The following is a 27,994-nucleotide window of genomic DNA, read 5'->3' on the forward strand; positions in this document are numbered from 1 at the left end:
AAAAAGTTATTTAATATTTGGAAATACATATACCATTTACATTTCACATTTTAGATTATAAAAGATGTACATGAAAACAATCTTTCTTCGATAGTGTCAATGTGGTATAAGACTAGAAAAGATTTAAAATCTACTTTTATTTGGTAAATTAATTGTGTATTACTAGGATAGTGGGAGTAAATGAACAATCTGACCAATTATCAATAACAGGAAATAAGTGTTTTCCTGCCAAAACTGTACCCAATGCTTACAATTTTGATCATGATTTGGGCATACATGTGTCATTTGTTATGATTTGCTGAGCATCCTAAATGTTTTTGGTATTTTCACAACCTAAATATTAAGAAGCCTGTGAAGTGGAATTGAAGATAAATAGATAATATATATTCCTCACATTTGAAATTAAATGATCCTTAGGAAAAATATTTTTGCTTATTATAATTTTCAACCAAAAATACTGAGTTGGTTCGATATAACTTTTATTTTAAATAAAAATTACAATTTATTCGTTTACAAGAAAAGATTAAATGAAACTTAATATAACTACTATTTAATTTTTTTAAATGTTTATTTAGTTTTTGAGAGACAGAACACAAGTGACAGAGGGGCAGGGAGAGAGGGAGACACATAATCTGAAGCAGGCTCCAGGCTCTGAGCTGTCAGCACAGAGCCCGACGCAGGGCTCAAACTCACGGACTGCGAGATCATGACCTGAGCCAAAGTCGGACGCTCAACCGACTGAGCCACCCAGGTGCCCCATATTTAAAATGAAATTACAGAGTGTACTGACATTGACTTTATGTAACTAAATGAACTCATCATATTATATATAACACATGAAAATTATCTTCCATATATTATGAATTGACATTCAAATCCAGAACTCTTATACATAAATTGAATTTCATGTTACTAAAATGTGTTTACTATACATAAATAGTTATTGTGAATGTGTTTTAGACCATCCCAACATTTGTTCTTTCCTTGATAAACATTTGGGATTATGACATATGAAGACACTGTATAAGGGAAATTAAATCAGCTTTGATCCCATTATTAAGAAATCCATACAGAATCGGATTCAGACAACAAGACATCATGCCTAACAAATGACAGATGCAATACACCAACTTGAAATGCCTATTTGAAATAAGGTTATCATTAAAATCAGTTACCACATGGAAAAGGTGTAGTGGCATCCAGCTAACAGCAAACACCAATATCAATATGGTTAGTCTATAAAAAACACTTCGAGATCTCTTTTTTATCCTCATGATCGAACGGTTTACTCTCATTTCATGAACGTCTGAGTTTTCTTCAGGTTTCATCTCAAAGCAGGTGGGGACTCCTGGTATGAACTTACTGGATGACGAGAGCTGACTTTTTACAGACCCAAAGTTTTCTGGAAGCATTCTTGAATGGTTCTCTTGAGAAGGTCTTGCTGGAGCAGGTAACACACATGCTGTCTTCTTGCTGTATCTTCTTCTGTGTTTTCTGATGAATGAATAGCTCCATTTCTGGCTGCTGGAAAGTTTCCCCTGAGGCCCACTCTTTTTGAATGGATGAAGAGTTAAGTTGATCATCTCATTTTCTTCTAGTTTGCTTTCTTGGTTGGACAACCCACAGCTTATACTCCTGCAGACACTGGTATGACTTATGGTTAGACACACCAAGGGCAGAATATACTGAACTAGCAATAAAGAGATGGTAAAAGCAATTCTGTATGAATCGGATGGCCACGACTCAACACATAAATACCTGCTGCTCAGCAATGTTGAGCCAAATGTTTCCTGAAGTTCCACCAGACTGTGAAACACTGGAAGAGGAGAACAAATCGCAAAACCTAGCGTCCAGACAGTAGCTATCAAGAAGTAGCCATGGTTTGCCGTTAAATTATTAGATATAGGATGTTTTATCATATGATACCTGACAATGGCAATTGATATTAAAATTAAAGTTGACACCAGAACTGAAACACACTGAAGAAAAGGCATAATATGACACATGACTTTGCCAAACATCCACTGATCCAGCAAGACGGAGGTCAGTGTGAAAGGTGAGCAAAACAACACAACCAAGATATCAGAGAAGGCCAAATTTCCTATGAGGAAGTTTACTGTAGTCTTCTGGTTACGTTTTCTCATGAGTGCCATTAAAATAAGGAGATTCCCCATGAAACCAAGAAGACTTACAAATGTATAAAGTCCAATCAGAAAATACTGCAGGTCATCTACACTGCTTTTATAGTCATCCCACACTGGGAAATCAGAGCTCCGAGGGGCCCCAGTACTGTTCTCAGTGGCAAGTGTCTTGTTATAAAAGTCCTGGAGCTCTAAATCCATATCACAGTCCTGCTTGGAATAAAAAGACATTAGTTACCAACTTAAAAAAAAAGTTACGTGACCACTATAAATTAATACACTGAGAGGGAAACTAAATTTTACAATTTGCTCCTGTTACCTTACTAATCTCCCAAAAAAGTTTTGGGAGGTCTTGAACTGGTTCTAAGAGCACAGCAAATATCAGCCAATAACAATTACAGTAAATCTAAGCCTACCATCACTTCTGGGGTGTGTTAATGTGTTGTAAAATAGCAAACCTTGTTTTTTAAATTTATGTAGATATGACGAAAGGGAAGGAAAAGGCAAATATATGAGCTTCAAGATACCTAATTTACAACAGCTCATTGCTATTATTTATCCTGTCACAGTGCCTACTCATGGTGTGGTCACATAATCTTACCTTAAACATTCCTTCATTTCCAACTTCAATCAAGGTCAAACTTAAAAGTCACCTATGCTAAAGTATTCCTTAGTCTACTCAACTAGATGTGATCTCCTCTTTGGAACCCCCATACTGCTCTGTTTATAGCTGTCTGATGCTAATGTCACAATTTGCTTTGCTATGCAGTTAAAATGCATAGCAGCCTCCCTTATTTATTTATAAGCAATGGAAAAGCGGAAAACTGTCCTTTATTCACTGTGGCATCTACCACAATCCATGGCCCAATAACTTCACCATCGTAGGTGCTAAATAAATATTTATGGAAAAATGAAAAATTCAAACAAGTGTCTAGTATCTTAAATATTATCTTGTTCAAATTTAAGCTTCTCAAGTGTAGAAAGATCACCCCAGGACTTAGGTGTATATAGTAGGCACTTAATAAGTGTTTATCAAGCTGTACTGTTGACTCCGTGTGCACAATACTGGATAGCAGTCATTCCATGATCAATTCTTAGTCCTTTAAGAGGTGCCAGATTATCATGAATTAGGATAGCCACTGGCCAGCAGTCTACTAGTGTTTAAAAAAAAAATTACCTGTTTACTTTTTAATTTAAAAAGTGAAAACAATTTTCAGCTTTAAAAAGATTGAATACATTCATATGGCCGAAGGAAAATTTATATCTTAAAGTTAAATGTATAAGTAATACCAATATCATACCCCATAATAAGTTTTTTCATTTCAAACAAAATTAATAATGTAATATTATTAATAGCACAATGGTATTTATTTATTGCTACATATTGGAGATTTGACAGTATTGCCTGATGAAACACAAACTGTCTATAATATATCAGTAAGAGGCAAAAGGGACCGCTTGTCCTCTTTTTTTATTTTTTTTTATTTTTTAAGGTTATTCATTTTTCAGAGACATAGAGAGACAGGCCCAGGTCATGATCTCACAATTTGTGAGTTCAAGCCCCGCGTCAGGCTCTGTGCTGACAGCTTGGAGCCTGGAGCCTGCTTAGGATTCTTTGTCTCCTCCCTCTCTCCCCCTGCCCCTGCCCAGCTCATGCTCGCACTCTGTCTCTGTCAAAAATAAATTAACTTAAAAAAAAAATGAAAAAAAAAAGTTACTCACGTGGCCTACTGAATCATTTTATTCATCATATTATCAGATAATTGCCTCCCAGTAACTACTCTGAATGGATTAGTGAGCTTCTAATCAAAGTAGCCTTGACTGGCCTTTTTGCCTAATTTCCTGGGTTCTGATAACCCCTGGTTTCATCTACCTTGTTTATAATCTTATTTGTACTTATAACGTGTACAGGTTGTTCCTGTGTATCCTGCTTATTCATTCTTCTTTTGACTCACTTTCTTGAAACAATCCTTTTTTGTTGTAGATCTGTGGTTACTGATTGCTTTTTCTACTACCAAGGTAAGGACAAAAGAGAAGTTGCATAGATGATTCTACAATGGCTTTGTGTTTTCTTGGGGCATGTAACTGGAGGATGATGCTCCTTTAAAGTAAAATATTACTCTCCACAATTTTTTGAAGGAAGAGGAAATGCAACATAATTTGGGGTAACAGAAACAATGGGGTTTTGAGGCTTAACTTCAGATTGTCTCCAATGCAGTGGTCAGTCTTCTCCATTGGACTGTAATGGAGATAAAGGAAATGTCTTAATTCTTTTTATGATAGTAATGGTGCTTAAGAGAATTATGTTGTACATAGAGGATACTAAGTAAACACTTGCTATTAATCACTTAAGAAAATAGTTTAATTTTCCCAACCTTGAAATAATAGAAATGAATCATTTGGGGAATATAGGAAAATTCAGGATAGAGTGTGACTATTTGTCTATGTATATATATATGTGTGTGTGTGTGTGTGTGTGTGCGTGTGTGTGTGTGTGTGTATGTCTTTTTACATAGACATATATATAGGAACCACTGAAATTAGACAGGTTTTCAAATGGCCCTAAAATGAAATGAGGAGATACATCCATAGACAATGGTGAAAGTTTAGCACTTTAAAATTTTAAATGAGGCATCTTCAGTCATAAAGGCTATCACATAAGCAACATAAAACTAAAATAGCAAAAAATATTTATAACATGTTTTTATTTAAATGTAAAAGAAATACATCAGATTGCATCGTGTCACTAAAATTTTTCTCTAACAATACATGTCCATAAAATCCTCAGTTCATTACATTATAAAAACCACTGCCTTATCAGTAAGCAGATGAAGGAAATGTCATCCTAAGTATTCACTGGACACGGGAAACACTGAGGGCAACACTTCTTGCCCTCCTTAAAAAACTCTACTTTAAATACAATTTTAAAGGGGAGGCTCCTTTTATTAATGAATAGCTAAGATTAGTTGTTCCTTCCCTTATTCATTCAACTAGCATTTACTGAACAGCTGACGTGCTAGGTGCTCTGCTAGGCTCTGGCATAAAGGTAACAAATACAAGGTACTATGTGGTAATATTTCCAAGGGTTAATTCAAGGTTACACAACAAGTAATTAATTATAGACTGCAAGTGCCTGAGATACAAAAGGCCCTAAATGGATTATGAATGAATGAATGACATTCTCCTGATTGCTAGTGATACACTTTTTTACTATGGCACAAGCACACTGTTGCTGAAAATCATGGATGCTTACTTGTACCTATTGACAGATTGATAAATTATCATTTTTCTTATGTTTTTTCCCTCTCCTAACATTCATTCATTTAACATTCATTTTATTTTAGTGTGACTGTGCTGCTGTTCCTCTAACACAAACCAATCCATCCCATCTAAACATAAAAATACACATGACACCTAACATGATGCTCTGCACTAAATGAGCATTTTGTGAATCTTTGCTCCAATGACTTCTCACACCGAGAGATGTTGCAAATAGGGGGAGAAGAAAGGGGATGCAGAGCTATTTCTTTAAAAGTGCCCTCTTATAGCCCCCCCCCCCCCCCCCCCCGCAGGCTATCCAAAATGGACCACACATTGGCATGCAGATTATTTTGAGCTGGAAATAATCAAGACCCAAAAGACTCAGGAAGAAACTTTGACCTCCCCACCAACTGCCTAAAAAATTTTAGATAGGGGACCTGTACCCACAAAAGAGCTATTTATAGAGATTCCTTTTTACCTAAGAAACTTAACTGTATAACAGGGCAACCTTTGTTTTCCAAACATCGCCTACCTTCCTGCTAGTAGCTTTCCTCCCTTACCCCTCTCCTTAGCCTAGGATGACACATATGCCTCATTTTGCCTGTCTTTGGAATTTCCATGTCTGTGTAGATTCCCCATAGGTAGGAAACTAAATTTGATTTTCTCCTGTTAATCTGTCTCAAGGAAATTTAATTCTTAGTCCAACTAGAAGAACTTTGGACAAAGAAAAATTTCTTCCTCCCTAACAATAGCCAGGGGAGGTTTTAAACAGTAGGAAATAGTTGTCCAATAAGATTTGTCTTTTTTTTTCTTTAATTGAAAAATCAAAGGTAGAGGAACTACTTTAAAATGAAAACAAACAAACAAACAAACAAAACCACAAAGGATTTCTTTTCTTAAACTTACCCCTTCACTTGCCTGAAAAGCACAATAAGCAAACATATAATGGAAATGTAAATCTGTTTAATAATGATCTGCTTTTCAACAAGTGTTATAATGAACACTGTACAATCCTATGCAACATACTTTACACATAATAAAAGTAATGCCATATGTGTACTTTCCTGCATCTCAGAGTGCTAAGCAAATTATGAAATGCAACCAGAAAGATGTTTGAAAAATGAAATATTTTAGAGGAAACTTGATGCTGACTGTGTGAAACCTTTGTTGTGCTTACTTATGAGCTTTTCTTCTTTCGTACCCAGTTTTCTCTCTCACCATCAGTTTCCACAGGACTGTACATCCAACTTCAACCCTCACAGTAAAAAGTGGAAAAAAATAAAAGTTCTTCCTCAAAGTGTGGTGACTGTGAAAAAGTCTTTGTAAACTTAGTGTAATTTTCTGATATTGTAATTTTCTTATAAATATCGATCTATATCTGACACCAAGACAAATTAAATCTTCCCAATAGACTTTAAGTATGTGAGGTAGATAGCTCTTAAAAAGAATAATAGGGGGAACTCAGAGGATTCTAAAAGACAGCTTATATATTTAAATAAGGTTCCTTTGTTAAGATAATTTCCTGTCTTATGAAAATGCACATCTTTTCACAGAGGATGCCAATCACACACAAAAGAATAAAATACATGATTTTTTTTTTCCTCTAGCAATGATAGAATATCAACTATTGCCGATTTTGCTATCATCCTGGAACAATGGCGAGATTCCATGATCTCCAATATTCCCATGATTTATTTTTAAAGCTAGAATCTGGCAAAATTTGAGTTGGAAAGATAAATACAGCTCTGCTCAGCTGACAAACACGCAGGCACGCGCCTCCCTCCCTTCTCAAGTCTAACAGCAGAGTTTCTCTTCCCTTGAGAAATCTGAAATTTAAAATTGCATTCGGACTCAAAATTCTGCTGAAAGCCTCAGGCTATTCCATGATCTGTGGCCAAGTCTTTCGACTTTGATCCAACACAATGGTTCAGTTTCTTTAAAAGATAAACTAAAGGTCTGTGAACTTGGGGATAAAAATTCCTTGTTTGTGGAATTCGAGGTGTATGGATGTCTGGTATTGCTCGCATTTGTCATTTGAGGCCACCTTGCAAACAGGAGCGCAAATCCAGGCGCGCGGCTGCCTCCGGGTCTGCGGCCAGCTGCGGGACTGCGCGGCAGGTGGAACTGCCCGTGTGGAGCCCGGTGGACTGCGCCCCGGGACCTCGCCAGAGCCTGGCTAGGGCTGTGCACTAGCCGAGCACCCCGCGGGCTGCCGTTCCCCTGCCTCGGACGCCAGCCGGGCTGCACCCGGGGCTCGCACCCAGGGGGAGCGCTAGGTCCCCGCGCACCCCAATCCCGCCTCCTCCTGACCAAGCTCCAGCTCGGATTCCGGACACTCCTCCTGGGTTCGGCCAGCGCCAGCTCCACCCCGGGTGAGTACTTGCCCCGCACTAAAGAATTCCGCTTGGTCCCTTCCCTGCTCTCCTTTCAAGCCTAACAGTTGACTGTTCGGCCACCCCCCAATCCCCACTTTTTCACCGCGCTGCCTTGGGCTTCCCCACCCTCCGTCTCGGGAGATCCCAATACACCCGGGGACCGGGGACAGGGGTGCGGCTCCCGGGCCCGGAGCGGACTAGCCGCCCGAGCCAGGAACGGCCTCGGCCCCTCCCTGCAGGCCCACCCCCGCGTGGAAGGGAGCGGCGGGGAGAGGCTGAACCCGGTACCTCGGGGCTCCCGGGCCGGTGCTGGTGCCTCGGTTCCCGGGAACGCGGTCGCTCCTGCGCCCGAGCGAGCGGCGGCTGCAGGGGGAGGACCTGAAGGTGGCGGTGGGAAAGTGGTGGGGGTAGGGAGGAAGGAGCGGGGAGCAGCGGGGGTTTTAGAGGCGCCTCGGGAACACGTGACCGCTCCCGGGACCCCAGAGACCCTGCTCCAGGGCGCCTGCTCCGCGCCAGCTTCTCCCCAAGCCCGGGGTCGGGGCATCCCAGCCCCTACCTTGCTGTTTGGGGCCCCAGGGGGAAGCTGCAGGCCCCCGGCAGGGTACCCCGTCACCCTGGCCTCTGGTTGCTGGCCGAGGCCAAGTTAACTTGACGAGCTAGAGGATTTTTGCCGGTTGTGTCCCCAGCCTGGTGAAGTGAACTCGGAGTCTTGAGCTGATGTGGGAGTGCAGGGGTACCTCTCAGAGCTTAGGCTCCCTGAGAAAAAGCTTCAAGGCCCAGGTTTTCTCTTTGTTCGGAAAAAATGAAAACCAAAACCGAACGCTGCTCTTTCTCCCACCCTCTTGGAGTGAGCAAGGGAGAAGTCTAGGTGGAGAGGCTGATCTGGAGGGGCAGGGGACACAAAGGGGTCAGCAATTTGATCCATCGCGGAGAACAGGAAAAAGGATTTACTCCCACTGCTAAGGAGAGGTAGTTGTGGGAGTGGGCAATCGGCGTGGAGCCGAGGAGTGAGGGTGAAATGGGATCCACGTTTCCCAGGGCTTTTCAGTAACATAAAGAAGACTCGGGAATGAAGAATTGTCATAGGTTTTTTTCTTAAAAAACAAAACAAAACAAACAAAAAAACCCACAACTCATTAACCAAAAAACACCACAAAACTTAGCCCTCTGTTTATCCTCAATGTGATTCCCATCCTCAGTGTTTCCCAATCTGTGGTGCAGGTTGGCCTTATTTTTGTCAGTCATTAGGTGGCAGGTATTTTAGGCTTCTCTGCCCGGTGTGCGTGTGCGTGTGCATGTGCGTGTGCGTGTAAGAGGCAGGGAGTGGCGAGAGAGAGGGATGGAAAGACACACTTGAGAAGGAGATTGGAGGTAGAGATCCCTATGTTTTTGACCATGGCCTTGCAGGAGGAAGATTGTATTTGTTGTATATTTCAAAACTGAAAATGATTATGTGACAATCATAGCATCAAGTGCTTGGTGTTTGGTGCAATCCAATGGGACCGACATTCTGTAAACTGGAGAGGACCATGTCTCTTGGGAGCAAGGCGATTTGTAAATGTAATTTCTGGGGGCAGCAAACCCTAGTGGTTTCCCTAGAAGTCGACCAAAATTCTTGTGCCTCTTCTCTGCTGAATTTTAACATACGACACCCAAGGGATGTATACATTGTCATTGTGTCAGCTAGAAAGGCATCCAAGAGCTTTTAAATACCTCAGACAAATACAGTTCCTATTTCATTCTTTTCTGTTTTATTTCTAGAATGCTAGTACATTCTCCCCAAACGCTTGACAGAATAGTCAGTCTGAGCAGGCCCATTGGATCCTGTAGTCGGTGAGCTGAGGGATGGTAATGTCAACAAGGGGGGACTGGTGAGAAAACAAAGTTTGGTTCTTAGACTTTCTTAACTCCAACATCTGCATGGTTACTGCACTACACATTGCCACATAAATGTCTATGCTTCCATCCGTTGCACGGTTATAATACATACCTACTTCAAATATGCATTGTCTTTAAAACAACTTCTAAATGAACCCCATTGTGACTATCTTCTAAAATATTAGTCTATGGTGCAAGCTTTTGTATGTTAAAAATACAAGATGGATTTTATTGTTTTCTTTTCCACTAATTTGTTTTTTTTTTTTGATAATATCAACCCTTAGGTTGAAGTAATTGTTATTATTAGAGTATTAAAAATAAAAGGCCAACATGTGATTGAGATGGAGATTTTGATTAACCCATCATTCCTTTCTCACTGCACACACAAACATGCAAGCCTCAAAAAGGGAGTCAGAATCTCTTCTTTAAAGACACATTCAACATACATGGAATAAACAAATTATTAAGAATCTTTTTTTTTTCAAAGATACTGTCAACTTGAAATTCCAACAGTATGCTACATAAAGAGGAAGATATGAAGATCAGTGTGCTTTTATCTTCAAATTTCCCAGGAGGGATTCAAAACTAATTATCATCACTCTTTGTAGACCATAATAAGTAATTTTGTTCCTATTTTATGGAGTCCATTGAAGCAGGTAAAGTACTACCTCTGGGAACACAGATAGTAATGTCCACTTCTGCTCTATATATTTTTGCTACTCACGATTATAAAATACTCATTTGGGAAATTAAGTTGGATTTTATGCGTGCTACGAAATTAAACTGGGTGTTTTCCAGTTCTCATGGTTCTTCATCAGTTATGAAAGAAAGCATATCTCTAAAGGTGAAAGTTAAAATCACTCGGACTCCTAAGACAAATTATTGAATAATAAAACACTCTCCAAACAATGCTTGGAGTGGCATTGCTCTGAGGAACATGTCTGTTGTTTTTGTCAAAGTTATTGCTGTATTTTAATAACAGGGACCATTTGTGAAGGATGAATACTAAAGTGTTTTAACATAATCTCAAATGATATGTAATGTTGATATATAGGAATATATAAGAATAGTGGTGACAAATAAAGTAGAAAAATAGTGTTACTTTATGTGATGCATTTTTTTTCTGTGAAGATTTTTGTTACATTCATGAAGAATGTTACATTCATAAAGAACATTTCTTTTGCCACTGTTTCTATCATGGTAAATTTAAATCCTTAATTCTTAAAAGATGTGGGAAGGGCCATTTCTGGGTATTACCAAAAATGTTTTTGTGATGCTGATTGATGCATTGATTTCTTTGGAATTGTAATAGTTTGTCATATAATCAATATTTAGGACTTAAAACAAGAAACTAACATAATTGTGAAATACAGGCAATTGTTTTAAGGAACGAAAACAAAAAAAATATTAACCCAAAATTTTGAGTGCATAGAGCCATTTTCCCAGATAATTCGATGATAATTTTGAGGTCCTAAGGGGGCACTATAAACACATAATTGCCTTCTTCTGACAAGCACTGTGCTACTTAAGCAACACTTTATCTTTCTTTCTGATTTTCTAACGATTAAATCATTAAGCATAAAATAGTGACTGATTTCCAAACAAGATGTATGGTTCTTTTTTTAAAATAAATTTGCCATGTTAAAAATACATAAACACATATATGTGATACACATATATATAGTTATACAATCACAAATCACAAATCACAAATGTATTTGTATAATGGACACAACCAGAACACCTGGATTTCATCCAGGTTTTATTCCAAATTACTGGCCGGGCTTTAGACGAAACACTTGACCTTTTTAGTCTTCACTTTCTTTGTAAAATGAAATGCTTTGACTAGTAGATATGGAATCCCCTTTGAGCTCTGACTACCTATGACTTTATGCCATTAAGAAGTATGCATTATAGACATATGTGTAGAAAAAGACACTTTTTGGATCTTCAGAAAAATTTTATGGTCATAGAAATTGTTTCTCTCCTCTCCATATTAGAAAAAAAGAAGAAGAAAATACTGTTGATAGTTTTCCATTATACTGGCACATTCTCTTCCCTGCAGCTATAATAACTATATAATGATACTTGATACATTCTTATTAAAAAATGTGGATGCCTTACATATGAACAAATGATTCTTTTTTTTTTTTCTTGGAGAGAGAGAGAGAGAGAGACAGAGTGTGAATGGGGGAGGAGCAGAGAGAGAGAGAGGGAGACAGAATCAGAAGCAGGCTCCAGCCTCTGAGCTGTCAGCACAGAGCCCGATGCAGGTTTCGAACCCATGAACTGTGAGATCATGACTTGAGCGGAAGTCAGGCACTTAGCCAACTGAGCCACCTAGGTGCCCCAACAAATGATTCTTTATCTAATTATATCATTTTAAAAATTTCAGCACAAGATACAGAAAAGAAGAAGACGACGTAATATTTCTATCATGTAAATCCATATATAGGCCATATATTCTTCCCTTCTGTAAATCAAAACAAAAAGTGGTGGTGTTGATAAGCTCCCCCCCAATATTGCTTTTTAATATAAATTTCCATTTCTTAGCTAAATTTTCATTGTTAGTATTTTAAATCATACTTACAAGTTTAAATATAGCTTTACTATATTTAAATGGAAATGAAAGAGAAATGGTTTGTTTGTTTTTGATATGTTGGTTTGTTTTGAATAGTCTTTAAAAAGAATGTTTAGAGAAGTGCTCAAAGCAAAAGCCCAGAATCAAAAGTTGATTAAATGGCGGTTAAATGATGTGCTCTTCAAAAATGTATCTGTTGCCATATTCTTACTCTTATCACGCTCACAGGTACTTCAGCTTTTAAAAGTATATTATTCAGCAAGTAGAAAAAGTTATGAGACATTTTCATTACATATTATATGCATTTTTAAAGGCAGTAGGATTCATTTTTCAAGCTTACACTTAATGGGGAAAGCAGAATCAATACATAAAAAAATAAAGAATATGAGAAGAATCAAGACAAGTATACAGTAAGATATATATGTATAAAATATATAATATTTACAGATATGTAAAGTATATGTATACATGTAATATGTGTATATATAAAAATAGCAATAATCCACCATAACTAAAATGCCCAAGACATTTTTAAATGTTTGAGATGAACAAATGGGTTTGGTTTGTGATGTTCATAGTTTGCGTTATCCTACTTTATTCCTTGTTCTTCAGCCCTTCAGGAGAACTTTTGTCAGTATCTTATGATACACCAGATAGAATTCTGGGCTGTGCGTTTAAGGAGATGAAAAGAGTAGCCACTACCTTCCAGAAATGTGTGCAAATAAATAATTAATTACATATAGCGTACTAAATTCTGTGTTAGAAATAAACTTAGAGTCCTGCCGGAATATAAATAAGACACATTCAGCGTATGGGGGCATTTGGGGAGATTGAGAGATATAAAAGAGGGCTTCATAGTAGACAAGATCCTTGAACTGAAGCTTGAGGAGGAATTGATGAAAGTTAAAGCTCCAAATGGCAGGGATGGGCAAGTAAGAAGTGGGGAAATAGCGTCAAGGTGACAGAGGGTGTTCCAGTTGGAGAAATACAAATAGTTCAGTATGCCTGAGTGTGTGGGAAGTGGTGGAGGATGATACTGAAAATATTGGTTAAAAGGACATGGCACTTGAAGGGTTCAGAGAGCAACTAGACTATTTAAGCTGGGGAGGGATATTACTGGAGGGCTGTGAAAGCCACTGAGGCAGAGAGACCATTTTGCAGACAAAGAAGTAGAGCTTGATGGATATGAAAGAACACATCTGAGACATGTTTAGGGGGTAAAATCGATGGGAATGTGTGAGCAACTGAATTTGAGGGTGTGAGAGAGAAACACGGGACAATTCTTAGATTCTGGTTTGAGGGATAGAGATGATGACAATGACTGAGATCCCATCTACTGACTGAGAAGAGAATTTGCCAATGAAGCCTGAGAGAGATCTGTCCTCTAGAGAGAGATTTAGGGTTATGAGTATACAAGCATATAATTGATGGCAAAGAATATGATTATGCATTAAGGGTTTAAAAAAAGGAGAAGATTAAGAACGAGATGATAAATTTGGGGATGTCTGGTCAATCAAGGAAGAGACAGGACCACAAAAGGCAGTAACACACAAGCCTTTTTGGGTGGTGGTCTTGGACAGAGTTGCATGATGGGAAGTCTCTCCCAGCAACAGTGCCTCCAGAGATAACAGCCCATCCAGGGGTGCTACATCCAGAAGAGAGATAGGACAGGGGACTCTTGGGGAGAATGGGAAAATAGAGAGTGGGCTTACTTATCTAGGTGACATCCCTCAGTGGCCAAGTGGGGAGACTTGGTTCAGAAAGCTCCAAAGGGCAGCAACAATTTGGTATCTGTCATGGCGATGGGATTTGTTTCATCTCTGGTTTACACATGATGGGTTCAACTTCTCAGAGTATGAAAAGTAGATGGATTCTAACTGGTTAAAAATATACATATTAAGATTAATTTAAAGCAATTAGATGTGTGAGAATTTGAGTTTGGTGCTGTCTGGCTTTGGGCTAATCGTAGCCTGCTGTGAAGAAGAAAACAATATGGGGGCCACTTTAAGCTAATACACATGTGCTATCTTGGGCCGATTTACATAGTAGGGTCCTGGGAAGGAAAACAGCTAAAGAAGTAGAGAGAGACAGCAGATCCTGGGAGAGGAGACTGAGGAGCATCCAGGAAGGGATGAGTAAAGATTGCAGTGTGGAGTTCATGAAGTCAAAGGAAAAGAAGATTCCAAGAGCATAGGATGGTGTAAAGAGTCAAATGCAACATAAAGAATAAATATAATAAAGTCTGAATTGTGTCCACAGGCTTTGGTCATTGGTGTTATGGGCAGAGGTGGGTAGGTGCGCCATATTTGAGGAGCAAATGAGAGGACAGTAAATGTTTTTTTTTTTTATTTTTTATTTTTTTTATTTTGGGAGAAGTTACCAGAAAGAGAAGCAACTACAAAAGCAATGACATGGGTGAGGGAGTTACAATGAAAGAGTGAGCAATTTTATTTTTGTTTTCATTTTAGTCTTGAGCCAAGAAAACGGAGTTGTTGAATAAACAGGTGTTATACTTATATCATTGTGTAACAAACCTCCCAAATTTAGTGGAATAAGACAACAACTCACTCATGGAATTTATTCTCATGGATTGAGTGGGAGAGCACAATGGTGGTGGCTTGTCACTGTCACTTGGTGTTTCGGGTGTCAGCTGGGAAAACTCAGTGGGCTAGGCTGACTCAAAGCCTGGGGGCTGAAACAGCTGGGAGAGAGGATTCACTGCTGAAATGAGGGATATGGAATTTAGGGAGTAAATACGCTATCATTTTTACTTAATTCAGAAGGAAGGAGGAGTCTATTGAAAATGGGATATGAGGTAGGAGACTAGGGGAGAAATGTGACAATTTGAAATATCTTCTAAAAGGAGAGACATTGGAAGTCACTCAAGCCCAAGAATTTTGGGGTGATATTTAAGGTTCAACGAAAGTTTTGAGTGTGTAGTTTCAATAATCTATGCAGTTGCATTATTTTCACCTATATGCTATGCTAGTAGAGAGTGGTAGCCAAGCAATTTCCTGTGTTCAGAAGAGTCCGATTATACCCCAGCCCATCTTTAGATATTTTTCCTCTTTGTAGATTTATATGTATCTGGAGAAAGAAAAGCAACAGCTAGACTTTAAACAAAGGAATGAAGAAGGGATACTTACCTAAGCAAAGTGTTGTGAAAAGGTCTAATGTTAAGCCTGAGATTTGGGGAGTGGGGCAAGATGAACTGTCAGACATACTTGTCATAGACGATACAAGTTTCAGAGGTGGTGTTCACACTTGTCCTTCTCACCAGCTATTCCTACTCCATGTCTTTGAGAGGAGATATGAAGTGAATAGTGACAAAAATCAAAACAAATAATAGTAACAATGGCAAGCTCTGTTCATTATACCATGTAATAAATACATAATGTGACACTTTTGTAAAATAACATTATACTTCTGTTGAATGTCTGAAGGGTGTCTGACAAGGTGAGATCTACAGTAAAATGTTTGGATATTTACTAAATAATTTTAAGAGTCTAGTCCTCTATAGTCTTATTCTGACAGATTTAAAAAAGATACTCTCAATCTGTGGGCTATGTGACTGAATGAGAACTTTCTTGAAGTTCATTCCCATTTCTAATCACGAACAAATCCATAAATATTACTTAGTTCCTCTACACAAGGAATATATTGAATTGTTTGCCTACATACCTGTATAGTAACATTTTAAAGAAAATTTTCACTCCTTTCTGCTAGTTAAGTCCCAAAAACAATTAATAATTCTTAATTAGTTAATCCAATGTATCCAATTGAATTAAGTGATTATATTGACTATTTGATTGTACTAACCAATTTAGTCAAAACTCTTTACCCCCTATATTTCATTGGTTTTAAGATGAGGACTTTATTAAAAAAATATTTTAGTACTCTCACTTTGAGATTCTTGTATAATCGATTGTGTGTCATTGCTTTACTGGAAGCATTTTCTCTCTTTCTCAGTGGTCCATAAAATAATGCTGCAATCTATATTCTGTGACATCATCGATTCAAATAAATGCAATAGGTAAGTTACAGAAAGAAGGAAAAACTGACACCTAATTAATGCATAGACTATGAACTGATTCACCAGCATGGTTCATATTAAGTTTTACCCCAGTGGAATTTTCTCCTTACAATATCATCTACATTCTAGTTTTCCTATGTAGTGTTAATGCCTATCAAGATTTAGCTGAGCGATAATTTATGACAATTTTCCTGTATCAAGGTCTAATAGCATTTTAGAAACTTTAATTAACTCTTGGAGCAGAAATTCATCAAGAGACCAATAAAGTAGTTACAATGGATAAATTCCAGCAGCAGGTAGAGTGATACACTTTTATCTAGGCAGTCATTGAATCATGCAATTTAAAGGGCCAGACCATTTTCTGGATGATAAAACTAAGGTCTACAGAGATTTAATGAGGAAAGCCTATTCTTCTGTTTAAATGACAGAACAAAAGATTTGCCCAAGAGAACATGAGAACAGGTCATTAATTTAATTCTCCTAGTCATGGTTTATAGGTCAGAATGCTATGAAATTTCAGAAGGCAATACACAAAATGGAAAACTTTCTCCCTAGCGAAGAGGTTTTATCTAGTTTGAATTCCAAATAAGAAAGTATAAAACTGGCTGTTCATTTAAGAGTAGAAAAAGAATTTCTTTATTTCACACATATCTTCTCTTTAATACATCTTTTCAGGAATTCACATTACTCTTTAACACATGTGTTCTGAGGAACTCAGATTATGTTATTTGAAACCTTCCATAAGATTACATTATATAAGAGGATCTTATGTTGCATTAGGTTATTATACTATCCTGAATTTTTTTATTTTACACTTTTTAAAATTTTATTTTATTTTACATTTTACACTTTGAAAAAGTACTTAGTAAATGATACTCCTGGAGAATTATACAATTTGCTGCTGTTGGTGAGCATTTCAAAACTTGTTTTTGCATTACAGAATTTGACATAGAAAAGTCTTTGAGACCAATGAACTTTCAAAGAATGGTATTTAATATTAATATTTCAAGAATGCAGCTTTATGAATTTGCCTTATGGGGGACACTTTATGGCAATTCAGTTAGAAAGGTAAAATACAATGGCCATGTTTATTTGGGGCATTCTTGCAGACATGACTTTCTTAGCATTGTTGGGAAATACAGAAAGGAAAGTGTCTAATGAGTCCAGATTGTATTTTCAGCTCCAAAATATTTGCTGACATGGCACAAATGTTTACATGAAAATGTATTCTTCATGGAGAATTAAATTATTACATTTGTAATTCTTGGAGCAGAATAAAAATAGCCAGTTTGATGATCAAAACCTTGGGGCAAACTTGCTTCTCAGAATGTGACTTGAGGGAATGGAGTAGACAGGTGATTAGAAACCTAGAGTTATTGCTCTTTAAAAGAATTTAAATTCCTAAATTATGCCTTATATTTTCATCCTTAGTTGAAACAAAGAAAAGAATAAAAGAAAATATACTTGCCATTTTACTCTGTTTAACCAGTAGTAGGATTTTGTAAAATGTATGTTCCCATCTACTATTGTAGTTTATTTATTACATGACCACGATATTTTAAATCTTGATCATAATCCCTTTTCAACTATATAAAAATATGTCTAATGACAAATATTTTAGAAAGATTTCCTGGAAAAAAACCCAGATGTTTACCACACTATACAAATAAATGAGCTATGACTTATACTGAACTTTAAATACTGTTTATTTTGCCAGAGAAAGAAAACATATTTTAACAGTGTAAAATTTAGGTTATTCCCTTTGTCTTGGAATTTTTTTTTTTTTTTTTTTTGGTTTGAAGACAGAATGCAATCATAGTTGTTATATAACAAAACTTTTATGCATATCCTAGGCAGTGTCCTGTATCTTTATTAGGAGCACTTTTTATTTTTTTGGCAGCTTGATTCGGAAGAAGTTTTATTCATCCTCACCAGTAAATAATTTGTGTGTGTGAGTGTGAGTGAAATACACAACTTTGGTTTTTCAAAGTGGAATACAAGTATGTACAACATCTGAGATCAGTGTTATCAGTAGTGATCCTGAATCACCGGGCACCATGATGGCTTTGCTACCGTCAATGTACTCTGTGTACATTCCATTCTTTTCTTCCTAACGTTCAGTACAAGGGTAGATTAAGCACCGAGGAAATGGCATTGACTTTTTGACCACCAGGGAAATGTTCCGTTCAGCGTGCTCCCCTATAAAAAGCAGCTAGGCACTGGGAACAAAACTAACTGCATTTTCTCAGTGGAAAGAAAGAAGGACAAAGGCCAGGCTAGCTCATCCGAGATTTGCTACTTTTGCTTTTTAAGGTCTTCTCTTTGTTCGCTTTTAAAATGGGGGCAAAAGAAACCAAAAAACAAAAAACTTTTCGGTACTGGTGTGAGAAATATACAAAGGTCACCAAAAAAAGCAAGGAACATATTAGTAACATTGTTGCGGTGAATTTCACATTTCCTTTTCTCCTAAATAACACCCCCTTTCAGTCTTGACTTGGGCCGACGCTCCAGCTTTTCAGCCGGGTAGAAGTTCGGCCACAAGATGGCACTGACCTGCAAACAAAGGAAAACAGTGGCTCTGACTTTCTAAAGCCCTGTGACATTGTCTTGCTTTCCTGGGAGTCCAGGACTGTGGGGATGAGTGCTTACTTTCCTTTGCACCGTGCCTCTGTGTTTAACAACGTGTGGATATGTTTAATTTCTCTTCCTTCCAGAATTCCTAGGCAACGCACCCCCGAAGTGTATACCCAAGCTGAGGTGTTTGTGGGGGGAGCAGCAGGCGCTACTCGCGGGGCGCCGTCACGTGATCCGGGGATAAGGTGGAGTTCGGCTTTAAGGGGGCGTCTCTTCCTATCTTCATCAATCTTTAGGATTTGAGCAGGAGAAATACCAGCGGATCTTTTCTCCCGGCTCTATCCCTTCCATTACCATTCTTCCCGCTTTAATAAACGGGCGAAAACGACGAATCCAACAGAGGGTAAGTTTCAAGTTTACACCTTGTTAAGGACTTTTGAGGGGGTGGAGGATGAAAGACGAAGGAAAAAAAAAACCTGCCGAGTGCCCGGAATTGACTGGGAAACTGAGGTGGGGCATGGAGTCAGCTTTTCAGTTGGGCTCCCGGTGCAGGTAGGTCGCAAGGTGCTGCAGATGATCGGACAACTCCAAGAGCCCTGCCCATGGGTGGGGGCCGACGTTCGTAACCGGGAGTTGGCGGCATTCGTGCACCCTGCTCCGCGAGGATTTCCGGACGGGGATCTGAGTTCTTGCCTCTTCGGGTTCTCGTAAGGCTGTCTTCCCCTGACCTCGCGCATCTTCCACGGTTTTTTGGAGCTGGCTGCGCTAGAGGCTGCGCTGGAGTTTGAGCGGAGGGAACCGGTGGCTGGGATTGTCTGAGGAAGGGTGGGTTTGGCGAGTGACCACTCGCCACTTTGGTCCCCGTCCCACCGCACGTGTCCCGCGGACCCCAGCTCAGGCGCGGCGCCCCCGGACACTTGTGGGTTCCCTGCGTCTGGGCTGGAATGGAGCCCCGCTCCGTCGGTGCTGGGCCCTTCCAGTCTGTCGCTGCGCCCCGGTAGACACTCTGAGCTCTAGCCTTTTATTTCTGAGTTTCAGTCATCCAACTCTTCAGCTCCTTTTGGAACAGCGATGATGGAACTCGGCAGGGTTATTAGGAGATTGGGCATGGACTGGAGGTAGAGGTGGCTTCAGAGTGTTCAGTTGGTCTATCCAGGTAGACAGGCGAATGTCTTAAGAACTGAAGTTGGTCCAGAGAGAACTGGCTGTGCTTCTTTTATTTCTGGTTGGTTTGGATGCTTTGTTTGCCAGTCTCATCACGGGTGGAGAGACCTTGATAGATGGCTGGCAAATGGAGAAGGGGGCCGGAAGTTTAAGAATGAGGAAAATCGGGGGCAATTCACCTAATTACACTGTATGAAAAAAGGTGGGCACGTAAACGTGGCAGCAGGAATTTTGATTTAACCAGCCCATTTCATTCTTTGGTAACTGCTGGAGCACAGGAAAAAGTTAGGGGAGGGCAAAGAGGGAGTGTGTTTTGACATCTCTTTTCTTTCTTCTCTTTTTTTCTTTCTTTCTTTCTTTCTTTTTTTTTTTTTTTTCCAGATCGTTCAGATTTGCCATGCTTACCTGGGTCCTACGAAAAAAGCATATCTCACTAGGTGGCCCCCAGGCAGGGGGAAATGGAAAGCTTGCTTGTCACTACCTGGACAGAGAAACAGTATCTGTCAGTCCCAAGACTCTAGAATGCTTTCCTGGTAAAGAGAGCAGAAAGCTGTCCAGCCCAGTACCCCACCTATGACTAAAGACTAAGTGCTTTTCGGTGGGTGACTACTGCATTATTAGTCTCTTTCCAGCTTTTAAGGCAGCTGTCTGTTGAACCAGCCCTCCTGGGAGAGGAAGGAACAGAGAATTATGTAACTCATGTAGATAAACTAGCAGTAACTTTGGGAGGCTCTATGTAATAAGGCTGACATTTCTCTTCCAAAACACATAAGGTGAACAGCCAGTTGTGAGTATACAAAAAAATTTATCTGCTGCAGGTTACGACCAGAAACCTGTATTTTCAGGTAGTAACAGCACTAAGAACAGCAAGCAGTGAAAGACCAGCATTCCAATTGGAAAAGATAAGGAAATTTCCCTTTGGAAGGGGGCCAATTTTCCATCTGATGATGTATGTAGTATTTCTATTTTGTCTCTAATTGCTCATGACAGCTATATTGAGATTTAACAACTTTTAATTTTTGCAATGTCTTTAGTTGCATATCTTATGTTAAATATCAGAGTAGTGAATGCCATTATTTTTCTTTTGCAAAGTTCATGTGAATGCTTTCTCTCTGAGTATTTGCTGACAACCGTTCTTTCTTGAAAGTGTACTAAGGTAGGTCGAAAGTACACATTTTACCCAGTGTAGAAGGGTTTTACCAAACTGGAATGACTACCCAACATGCACTTAGAAAAGGAGGCTTTGCAAACACTTAAAAAAATAGTTTGCATTTTCTGTATAGTTAAATTAGCATCTACTTAATAGAAAGACTGCTATTCCTCACAGAGCATGTCCATCAAATATAATTCCAGAGGGTTCAGAGTTGAATTTCAGTATATTCACTTAAAACCATCTGCAGGAAGTGGCCTCTGTAGCCTGTAGTTGTAATGATTTGAAAACTTACATTAATTCCAGTATGTATGGAATTTTGTCAAAATAAGTCAATGGATTTAAATTTTCAATTTTTCTTCCTTTGCACTGTAAACGCCTCAGCCTGGGCCTCCAGTAGCTCTAATCTGGATTATTGTATTAGCCTCTTAATGAATCTCCCTACTTCTCTTTCCTATCTTAAATCTGTTGAAAGCAGCAGCTACAGTAATAATGTAAAACAAGTCCTGTAACTTCACACCTTTGCCAAAGACTCCACTGGTTCCTCATTTTTCTCAGAGAAGAAGTCAGACTGTCCCATGGAATAAGGCCTTACATAATCTGTTCCTCTTCTGCTTACCCTTCCTAATTATTTTCCTACTAGTCTCTCTCTTACTTATCCTGCTTATCATTGGTGTTTAATACACCAGGTAAACTCCGGCCTCAAGGATTTTGCCTTTGTTCTTTCCACATGGGATACAGTCGCTGACATATCAACATGGCCTCCCCACTCACCACTTTCAGGTCTTAGCTCATATGCCACCTTTTGAGGCAAACCAAGGCCTTCCCTACCACCCAGTAATAAAGTACAGGTCCCGACAACCCCAGAACCCCTTCCTTGCTTTATTTTTCTGCGTGAATGCTTATCATCTGGCATACTATCCCTTTTACCAGTTTATTTTTTCTTGGCTTTCTTTGCCCACAAGACTGGAAACTCACTCCATGAGGTCACTGTTGTCTCCACTAAAACAATGCCTGATACAAAATAAGTATTCAAGAGGTGTCTGTGTGGCTCAGTTGATTAAGCATCCCACTTCGGCTCAGGTCATGATCTCACCGTTGGTGAGTTTGAGCCCTTTGTGGGTCTCTGTGCTGAGGGCTCAGAGTCTGGAGCCTGCTTCAGATGCTGTGTCTCCCTCTTTCGCTGCCCCTCTCCCACTCATGCCCGCGCTCTCTCAAAATTAAATAAACATTAAAAACAAAAACAAAATGTGTTCAATAAACATTTATTGGATTAATGAATTTTTTTCAGAAACAATTCCTTTTTTAACACACAGTGGAATATTTTCCCCTATATACCTGACCTAATAAAATGATTATTATAATTAGCATCCATCTTGCTTGTAAAAGGACTATGACAGAATTGAGTTACTGGTGTTAGGATTAATTCACCCAAGAACCTGCTATTTCAGCCACGCACCTACTATGTCAGTCAACACGGTTTTTTATTCTAAATCTAACATTTGCAAAGTCCTACAAGGTATATACACTGCCTATCTAAAAGAGGTTATGTCATAATTGGGAGGAGCCAGTTAAGGATTCAAGGACACTAAATGATGCTTTCAGAGATGAGTAGAATTTGGATTGGTGGTGAGACAGAACAGCCGGAAAGAGCAATGGCAGAGACGAAGATGAATGTGGAGGCTGAAACAGGCTGGGGGGCACCTGGTGGGCTGTGAGGACCTGGAAAAGAGCACTCACAATGGGGCTGTTGGAACAAGGAGGGAGGCAAAATGTAGAGGTCGTCACGTGTCAGGCTGAGGGATGTACTCACATGTGTCTTAGTCCAGGATTCTGGTGGTGGTTAGTGAGAGGGAGCCAAGAGAGGTCATAGGATAAAAAGGATACACTTTTCTATCATGCGAGTTTCACTTTAAATAATGAAGAGAAACTCACAGTTCACTAAGTCATGTTGACTATCACGATAGCAAACTGAATATGAAGTACGCAAAATTTTCTTGAATTCTTCAGTGAGGAATTTTCAAAGAAATGTTAGATTATTGGGGCGCCTGGGTGGCTCAGTCGGTGAAGTGTCCAACTTCAGCTCAGGTCATGATTTCACGGTTCCTAGGTTTGAGCACCGTGTCGGGCTGTGTGTTGACAGCTCAGAGCCTGGAGCCTGCTTCAGATTCTGTGTCCCCCCTCTCTCTCTGCCCTTCACCTGCTAGTGATCTCTCTATCAAAAATAAATAATTAATATTAAAAAAATGATAAATTCTCCAAAAAAAAAGAAATGTTAGATTATTCTCCAATGTTTGTTCTCAGACACTAAGAGACAGAGGTTATTCTCTCTGCCTTTGCTATTCTTGAGAGAAAAATGGTGATTACTGCATTAAGTTTGTTTATTTTTTATTTATTTTTAATTTTTTTGATGTTTTTTTAATTTGGGCGGGGGGGGGGGGTGGGAGGGGCGGAGAGAGAGAGGGAGACACACAGAACCTGAAGTAGGCTCCAGGCTTTGAGCTGTTAGCACAGACCCCTATGCAGGGCTTGAATCCACAAATTGCAAAATCATGGCCTGAGCCAAAGTCAGACACTTAACCAGCTGAGCCACCCAGGCACCGCATTTACTGCATTAAGTTTAAGAGGCATTATTTACTGGTTGTTGCACAGAGGAGGGGAGAGCCATGCTTCTAAAAACATTTACACTTGAAATCATTCCTCGTCTTAATAGTTTCATTCTCTCTAAATGTTGGAAATCTTTATTTTTATTCAGTTTTATAAAGCCAAATTGTGGTTTTATAATAAAAAACACCTCATGTTCTAGAAAGCAGAAACACTCAAGAAAAGGTTCATTAGAGGTGTCACTTAAAAGGCAAATGTTTCATTAAATTCTTACCTCCTTGAAATGGAAGTAAATCTGCATGATTTTCTTTATTCTCACATAAAAAAGAAACAAATGCAATTCCCTTTCTTAACACAAGCACAATGGCCTGTTAATTAACATAAGAAATCCCTAATCTCCTATATGTATTTAACAATCTAGAGGAAATCAGATTTTTTTTTTAAAGGAGCTTTTAACTTTAAAAAAACACCATTGTCTGTAATTTGCCCTGTTGGTGAGAAAAGAGTCTTTGCATCACAAAATGCTGTGAAAGATCAAAATTACCACTAAAATGTAGACCCCCGCATTGTGTGGGTATACAGTCTAGCGGGGAGGGAGGATATTTACATGTAGAAATCCTTTGAAAGCTTCTGACATTAATAAAATCATAGAATCTTAAAAGTTAGAAGGAACTTCAGCGTTATCCAGTTGAATCTCCTTCCTACACAATGCAAGAGCTCCCTAAAAGTCTTTTGTGTAGTAGCTACAGACTCTTGTGTATGGAGCGCTTTTCATAGTTCTGCAGGCAGTTGATTTCATTTGATTAAACTTCTGTTCACATCATAGTGATGTGAAATTTGTTTTGTTTTTAATACACACTAATATACTTCCCTTGGTCCTGTTTCTAGCTTATATAGTCAGACATAATATTCCAAGCCCAGTTTCCTAACGTGCATGCTACCCATTCAGATATGAGAAGACATCTATACCATGCCTATTCTTTTCTGGATTAGACATCTCCCTTCCACAGTCCTTCATATGACAAAGTTCTCCTGTTGCACTGTATTGGTCATCTCCTTTGGAATATACTTGTGCCAAATAATGTCTGCCTTAAAGAGCAGTTCAGTGTGTGGTGGAGCTATTAGTACAACTTAGTGAATTATCTCATTTCTCTAATATAAGAGGATGAATTAGGGAAATGTGGTTTTTTTTGCTGTTTTTCTTTGTTTCATATCTTATGTTTTAACCCATACATTAAATTTTTTGTTACATGCTCATTTTTTACAATATTTAGGAATCTGTTGACAGTGGTTTATATAAGACTTTGGGCATGAGATTTACACACACCTTACTGATTTACAGACTACTGTATTTTGCTGAGTCAGAATGTAGTAATGTAGTCAATTGCTGGCCCAATTAAAAATATTAGAAAAGGTTTTCTTCAAAATGTTGGCAGTGTTTCTGCTATTTTTTTAAAAAAAGGTGTTTATAGAGATTACATTTTGTTTCTTTATTTCAGTGTTTTCACTTAAAAGAGCACTGTGAGTCAGAATTCATTTTGACTGCCTTCGGTGAAATTAGTAATGCCATTGGTCATTTTCTCTTTACAGATTGTTCAGTTCAAGGGAGTGAAGAATTCAGAATAATTTTCATAAATGGATTGCAATATGAAGAATAAGAATAAGCTGAATATTTGATCTGCTTTGAAGAAACATATTTTCCATTTGTCTAGAATAATCTATAACAACCAAACCAATCAAAATGAATTCAACATTAATGTCCCAGGTTGAAAATCATTCAATCCTATGTAATTTTTCAGAGAATTCCCAGTTTTTGGCTTTTGAAAGTGATGATTGCCATCTGCCCTTGGCCATGATATTTACATTAGCTCTTGCTTATGGAGCTGTAATAATTCTTGGAGTCTCTGGAAACCTGGCGTTGATCATAATCATTTTGAAACAAAAGGAGATGAGAAATGTTACCAATATCCTGATAGTGAACCTTTCCTTCTCAGACTTGCTTGTTGCCATCATGTGTCTCCCCTTCACATTTGTCTACACATTAATGGACCACTGGGTTTTTGGTGAGGCAATGTGCAAATTGAATCCTTTTGTGCAATGTGTTTCAATCACTGTGTCCATTTTCTCTCTGGTTCTCATCGCTGTGGAGCGACATCAGCTGATAATCAACCCACGAGGGTGGAGACCAAATAACAGACATGCTTACGTAGGTATCGCCGTCATTTGGGTCCTTGCTGTGGTTTCTTCTCTACCTTTTCTCATCTATCAAGTACTGACCGATGAACCGTTCCAGAACGTGACACTTGACGCGTTCAAGGACAAGTACGTGTGCTTTGATAAATTTCCATCGGACTCTCATAGGTTGTCTTACACAACTCTCCTCTTGATGCTGCAGTATTTTGGCCCACTCTGTTTTATATTTATTTGCTACTTCAAGGTAAGAAAACTTCGCCCTGCCATTTCCATTTTAACCTTCTTTCCACAGAATTCCACATTAACTTGGTGGTTCTATTTGAACTTTTTTTTTCTCTCTCTCTGTAGATATATATACGCTTAAAAAGGAGAAACAATATGATGGACAAGATGAGAGACAATAAGTACAGGTCCAGTGAAACCAAAAGAATCAACATCATGCTGTTGTCCATTGTGGTAGCATTTGCGGTCTGCTGGCTGCCTCTTACCATCTTTAACACTGTGTTTGATTGGAATCATCAGATCATTGCTACATGCAACCATAATCTACTATTCTTGCTCTGCCATCTCACAGCAATGATATCCACTTGTGTCAACCCCATATTTTATGGATTTCTGAACAAAAATTTCCAGAGAGACTTACAGTTCTTCTTTAACTTTTGTGATTTCCGGTCTCGGGATGATGACTATGAGACAATAGCCATGTCTACCATGCACACAGATGTTTCTAAGACTTCTTTGAAACAAGCAAGCCCAGTCGCATTTAAGAAAATCAACAATGATGATAATGAAAAAATCTGAAACTGCTCTAGCATATGGCCCCAGATGACACCTGTCTAAAAACAAGCACAACCCACAACAATACTTTTATTCCCCCAAGGAGTGAGGTTGTAATCATTTAAGAAAGACCAAGATTTGTTTGTCTTGCTTTTTACCGCTTTAATTGTAACTGTCATAATTAAATTCGGACAAAATGTATGGACTTTGGAATTTTCTGACATTAGTTTGACCAGACATCCTTGAAGTGCTTTTTGTAAACGTATGCATATAATACAAAGACTTTTATATTTGACTTGTTGGAATAAAATTGCTTTAAAGGACTACTACTGACTGACTTTAGAAACACGGTATCTAATACGCATTAGATTGGGCTATCCCTATTTGATTAGGTTACACGGTCAATAGATTGGGCAATCCTGATGTAATGATAGACATTTCAGTCTGTTACAGAGGTGACAGCAAAAACAGCATTCGAGATGTGGAGCCGAGTCTCTGTCTTACATACCTACAGTCTGAAGTCATTGAAGAGTGATTTGCATTTTTTTTTAAATTTAAGACAGGATTTAATTTGCTCCTGATTTATCACTTAAGATAAAAATGCATAAAAATACTTCTCAGCTGTGAATATCATGGGGAATTGGGCCACCCACAAGAATTAAGTGGGAAAGCAGTTCTCTAACTTCAAAACTATTTTGGTACCTGACAACCAAAGGGTTTCAGAGCAATTAATTTAACAAGCAAACTAGTAGTGCAGCAAATAGTTGAATTATATTCATCTGAATTGTTGGTCAAGAGGTTTTCCATTCTTCACAAACTGTTCAGTGTTTGTCCTAGCCTAAATACATATGTGGCTTAAAGGTATTTCCAGCTTTCGATATGTAAAAACACAGAGTGTATTTTCCATACATCAGTGCCTATATAGTAACTCATTTTTAACTTTTTCAATGTCCGTTTTTCAAAGGAGGACACCAAAGTATAATGTTAAAAGAATGTTCACCCTGGCTGGCAGGGATAAATACCTGAAAACTGAGAACACTTCATATAGCCCATTTTAACTTGTATAAACTGTGTGCCTTGTGTAGTCTTGTAAATAAAGTACTGTATAGAGTACTAAGTGGTTGTGTTATATTAATACACTTAATTTCATGCATCCTGTATTCATGATTGAGCCTCAGAGTCATTTGGAGAGAAGATATTTTAAAGAACAAGATACAACTTCAGTGTATTATAAACGTATTAAATGTGTTTGATTTTAGGGGC

General features: G+C 38.6%; 2 protein-coding genes across 8 annotated transcripts; one reads left to right on the forward strand and one right to left on the reverse strand.

The window, feature by feature from the left end:
- Positions 1-689: 689 nt before the first annotated feature.
- On the reverse strand, positions 690-10,122 carry NPY5R (neuropeptide Y receptor Y5). Of its 2 annotated transcripts, none has more exons than XM_045464074.1 (2): positions 8,066-10,122; positions 690-2,354 (listed from the first exon to the last, which is right to left on the reverse strand). In XM_045464074.1, exon 2 carries the CDS (start codon positions 2,340-2,342, stop codon positions 1,002-1,004), a length of 1,341 nt encoding a protein of 446 aa, XP_045320030.1. In that variant the 5' UTR covers positions 2,343-2,354; positions 8,066-10,122; the 3' UTR covers positions 690-1,001. The 2 variants fall into 2 exon arrangements, with proteins under 2 accessions (XP_045320030.1, XP_045320019.1); XM_045464063.1 differs by having other exon boundaries at positions 690-2,351; positions 8,066-10,121.
- On the forward strand, positions 7,663-27,989 carry NPY1R (neuropeptide Y receptor Y1). Of its 6 annotated transcripts, XM_045464101.1 has the most exons (6): positions 7,667-7,774; positions 16,206-16,269; positions 18,984-19,246; positions 20,853-20,956; positions 25,352-26,198; positions 26,303-27,989. In XM_045464101.1, the coding sequence occupies exons 5-6, from the start codon at positions 25,503-25,505 to the stop codon at positions 26,753-26,755; spliced, it is 1,149 nt and encodes a 382-aa protein (XP_045320057.1). In that variant the 5' UTR covers positions 7,667-7,774; positions 16,206-16,269; positions 18,984-19,246; positions 20,853-20,956; positions 25,352-25,502; the 3' UTR covers positions 26,756-27,989. The 6 variants fall into 6 exon arrangements, with proteins under 6 accessions (XP_045320068.1, XP_045320073.1, XP_045320057.1 ...); XM_045464112.1 differs by lacking the exon at positions 16,206-16,269 and having other exon boundaries at positions 7,663-7,774; XM_045464117.1 differs by lacking the exon at positions 16,206-16,269 and having other exon boundaries at positions 7,663-7,774; positions 19,140-19,246.
- Positions 27,990-27,994: the final 5 nt, after the last annotated feature.

The sequence above is a fragment of the Leopardus geoffroyi genome, chromosome B1 (assembly GCF_018350155.1).
Source record: "Leopardus geoffroyi isolate Oge1 chromosome B1, O.geoffroyi_Oge1_pat1.0, whole genome shotgun sequence".
Classification (NCBI taxonomy): domain Eukaryota; kingdom Metazoa; phylum Chordata; class Mammalia; order Carnivora; family Felidae; genus Leopardus; species Leopardus geoffroyi.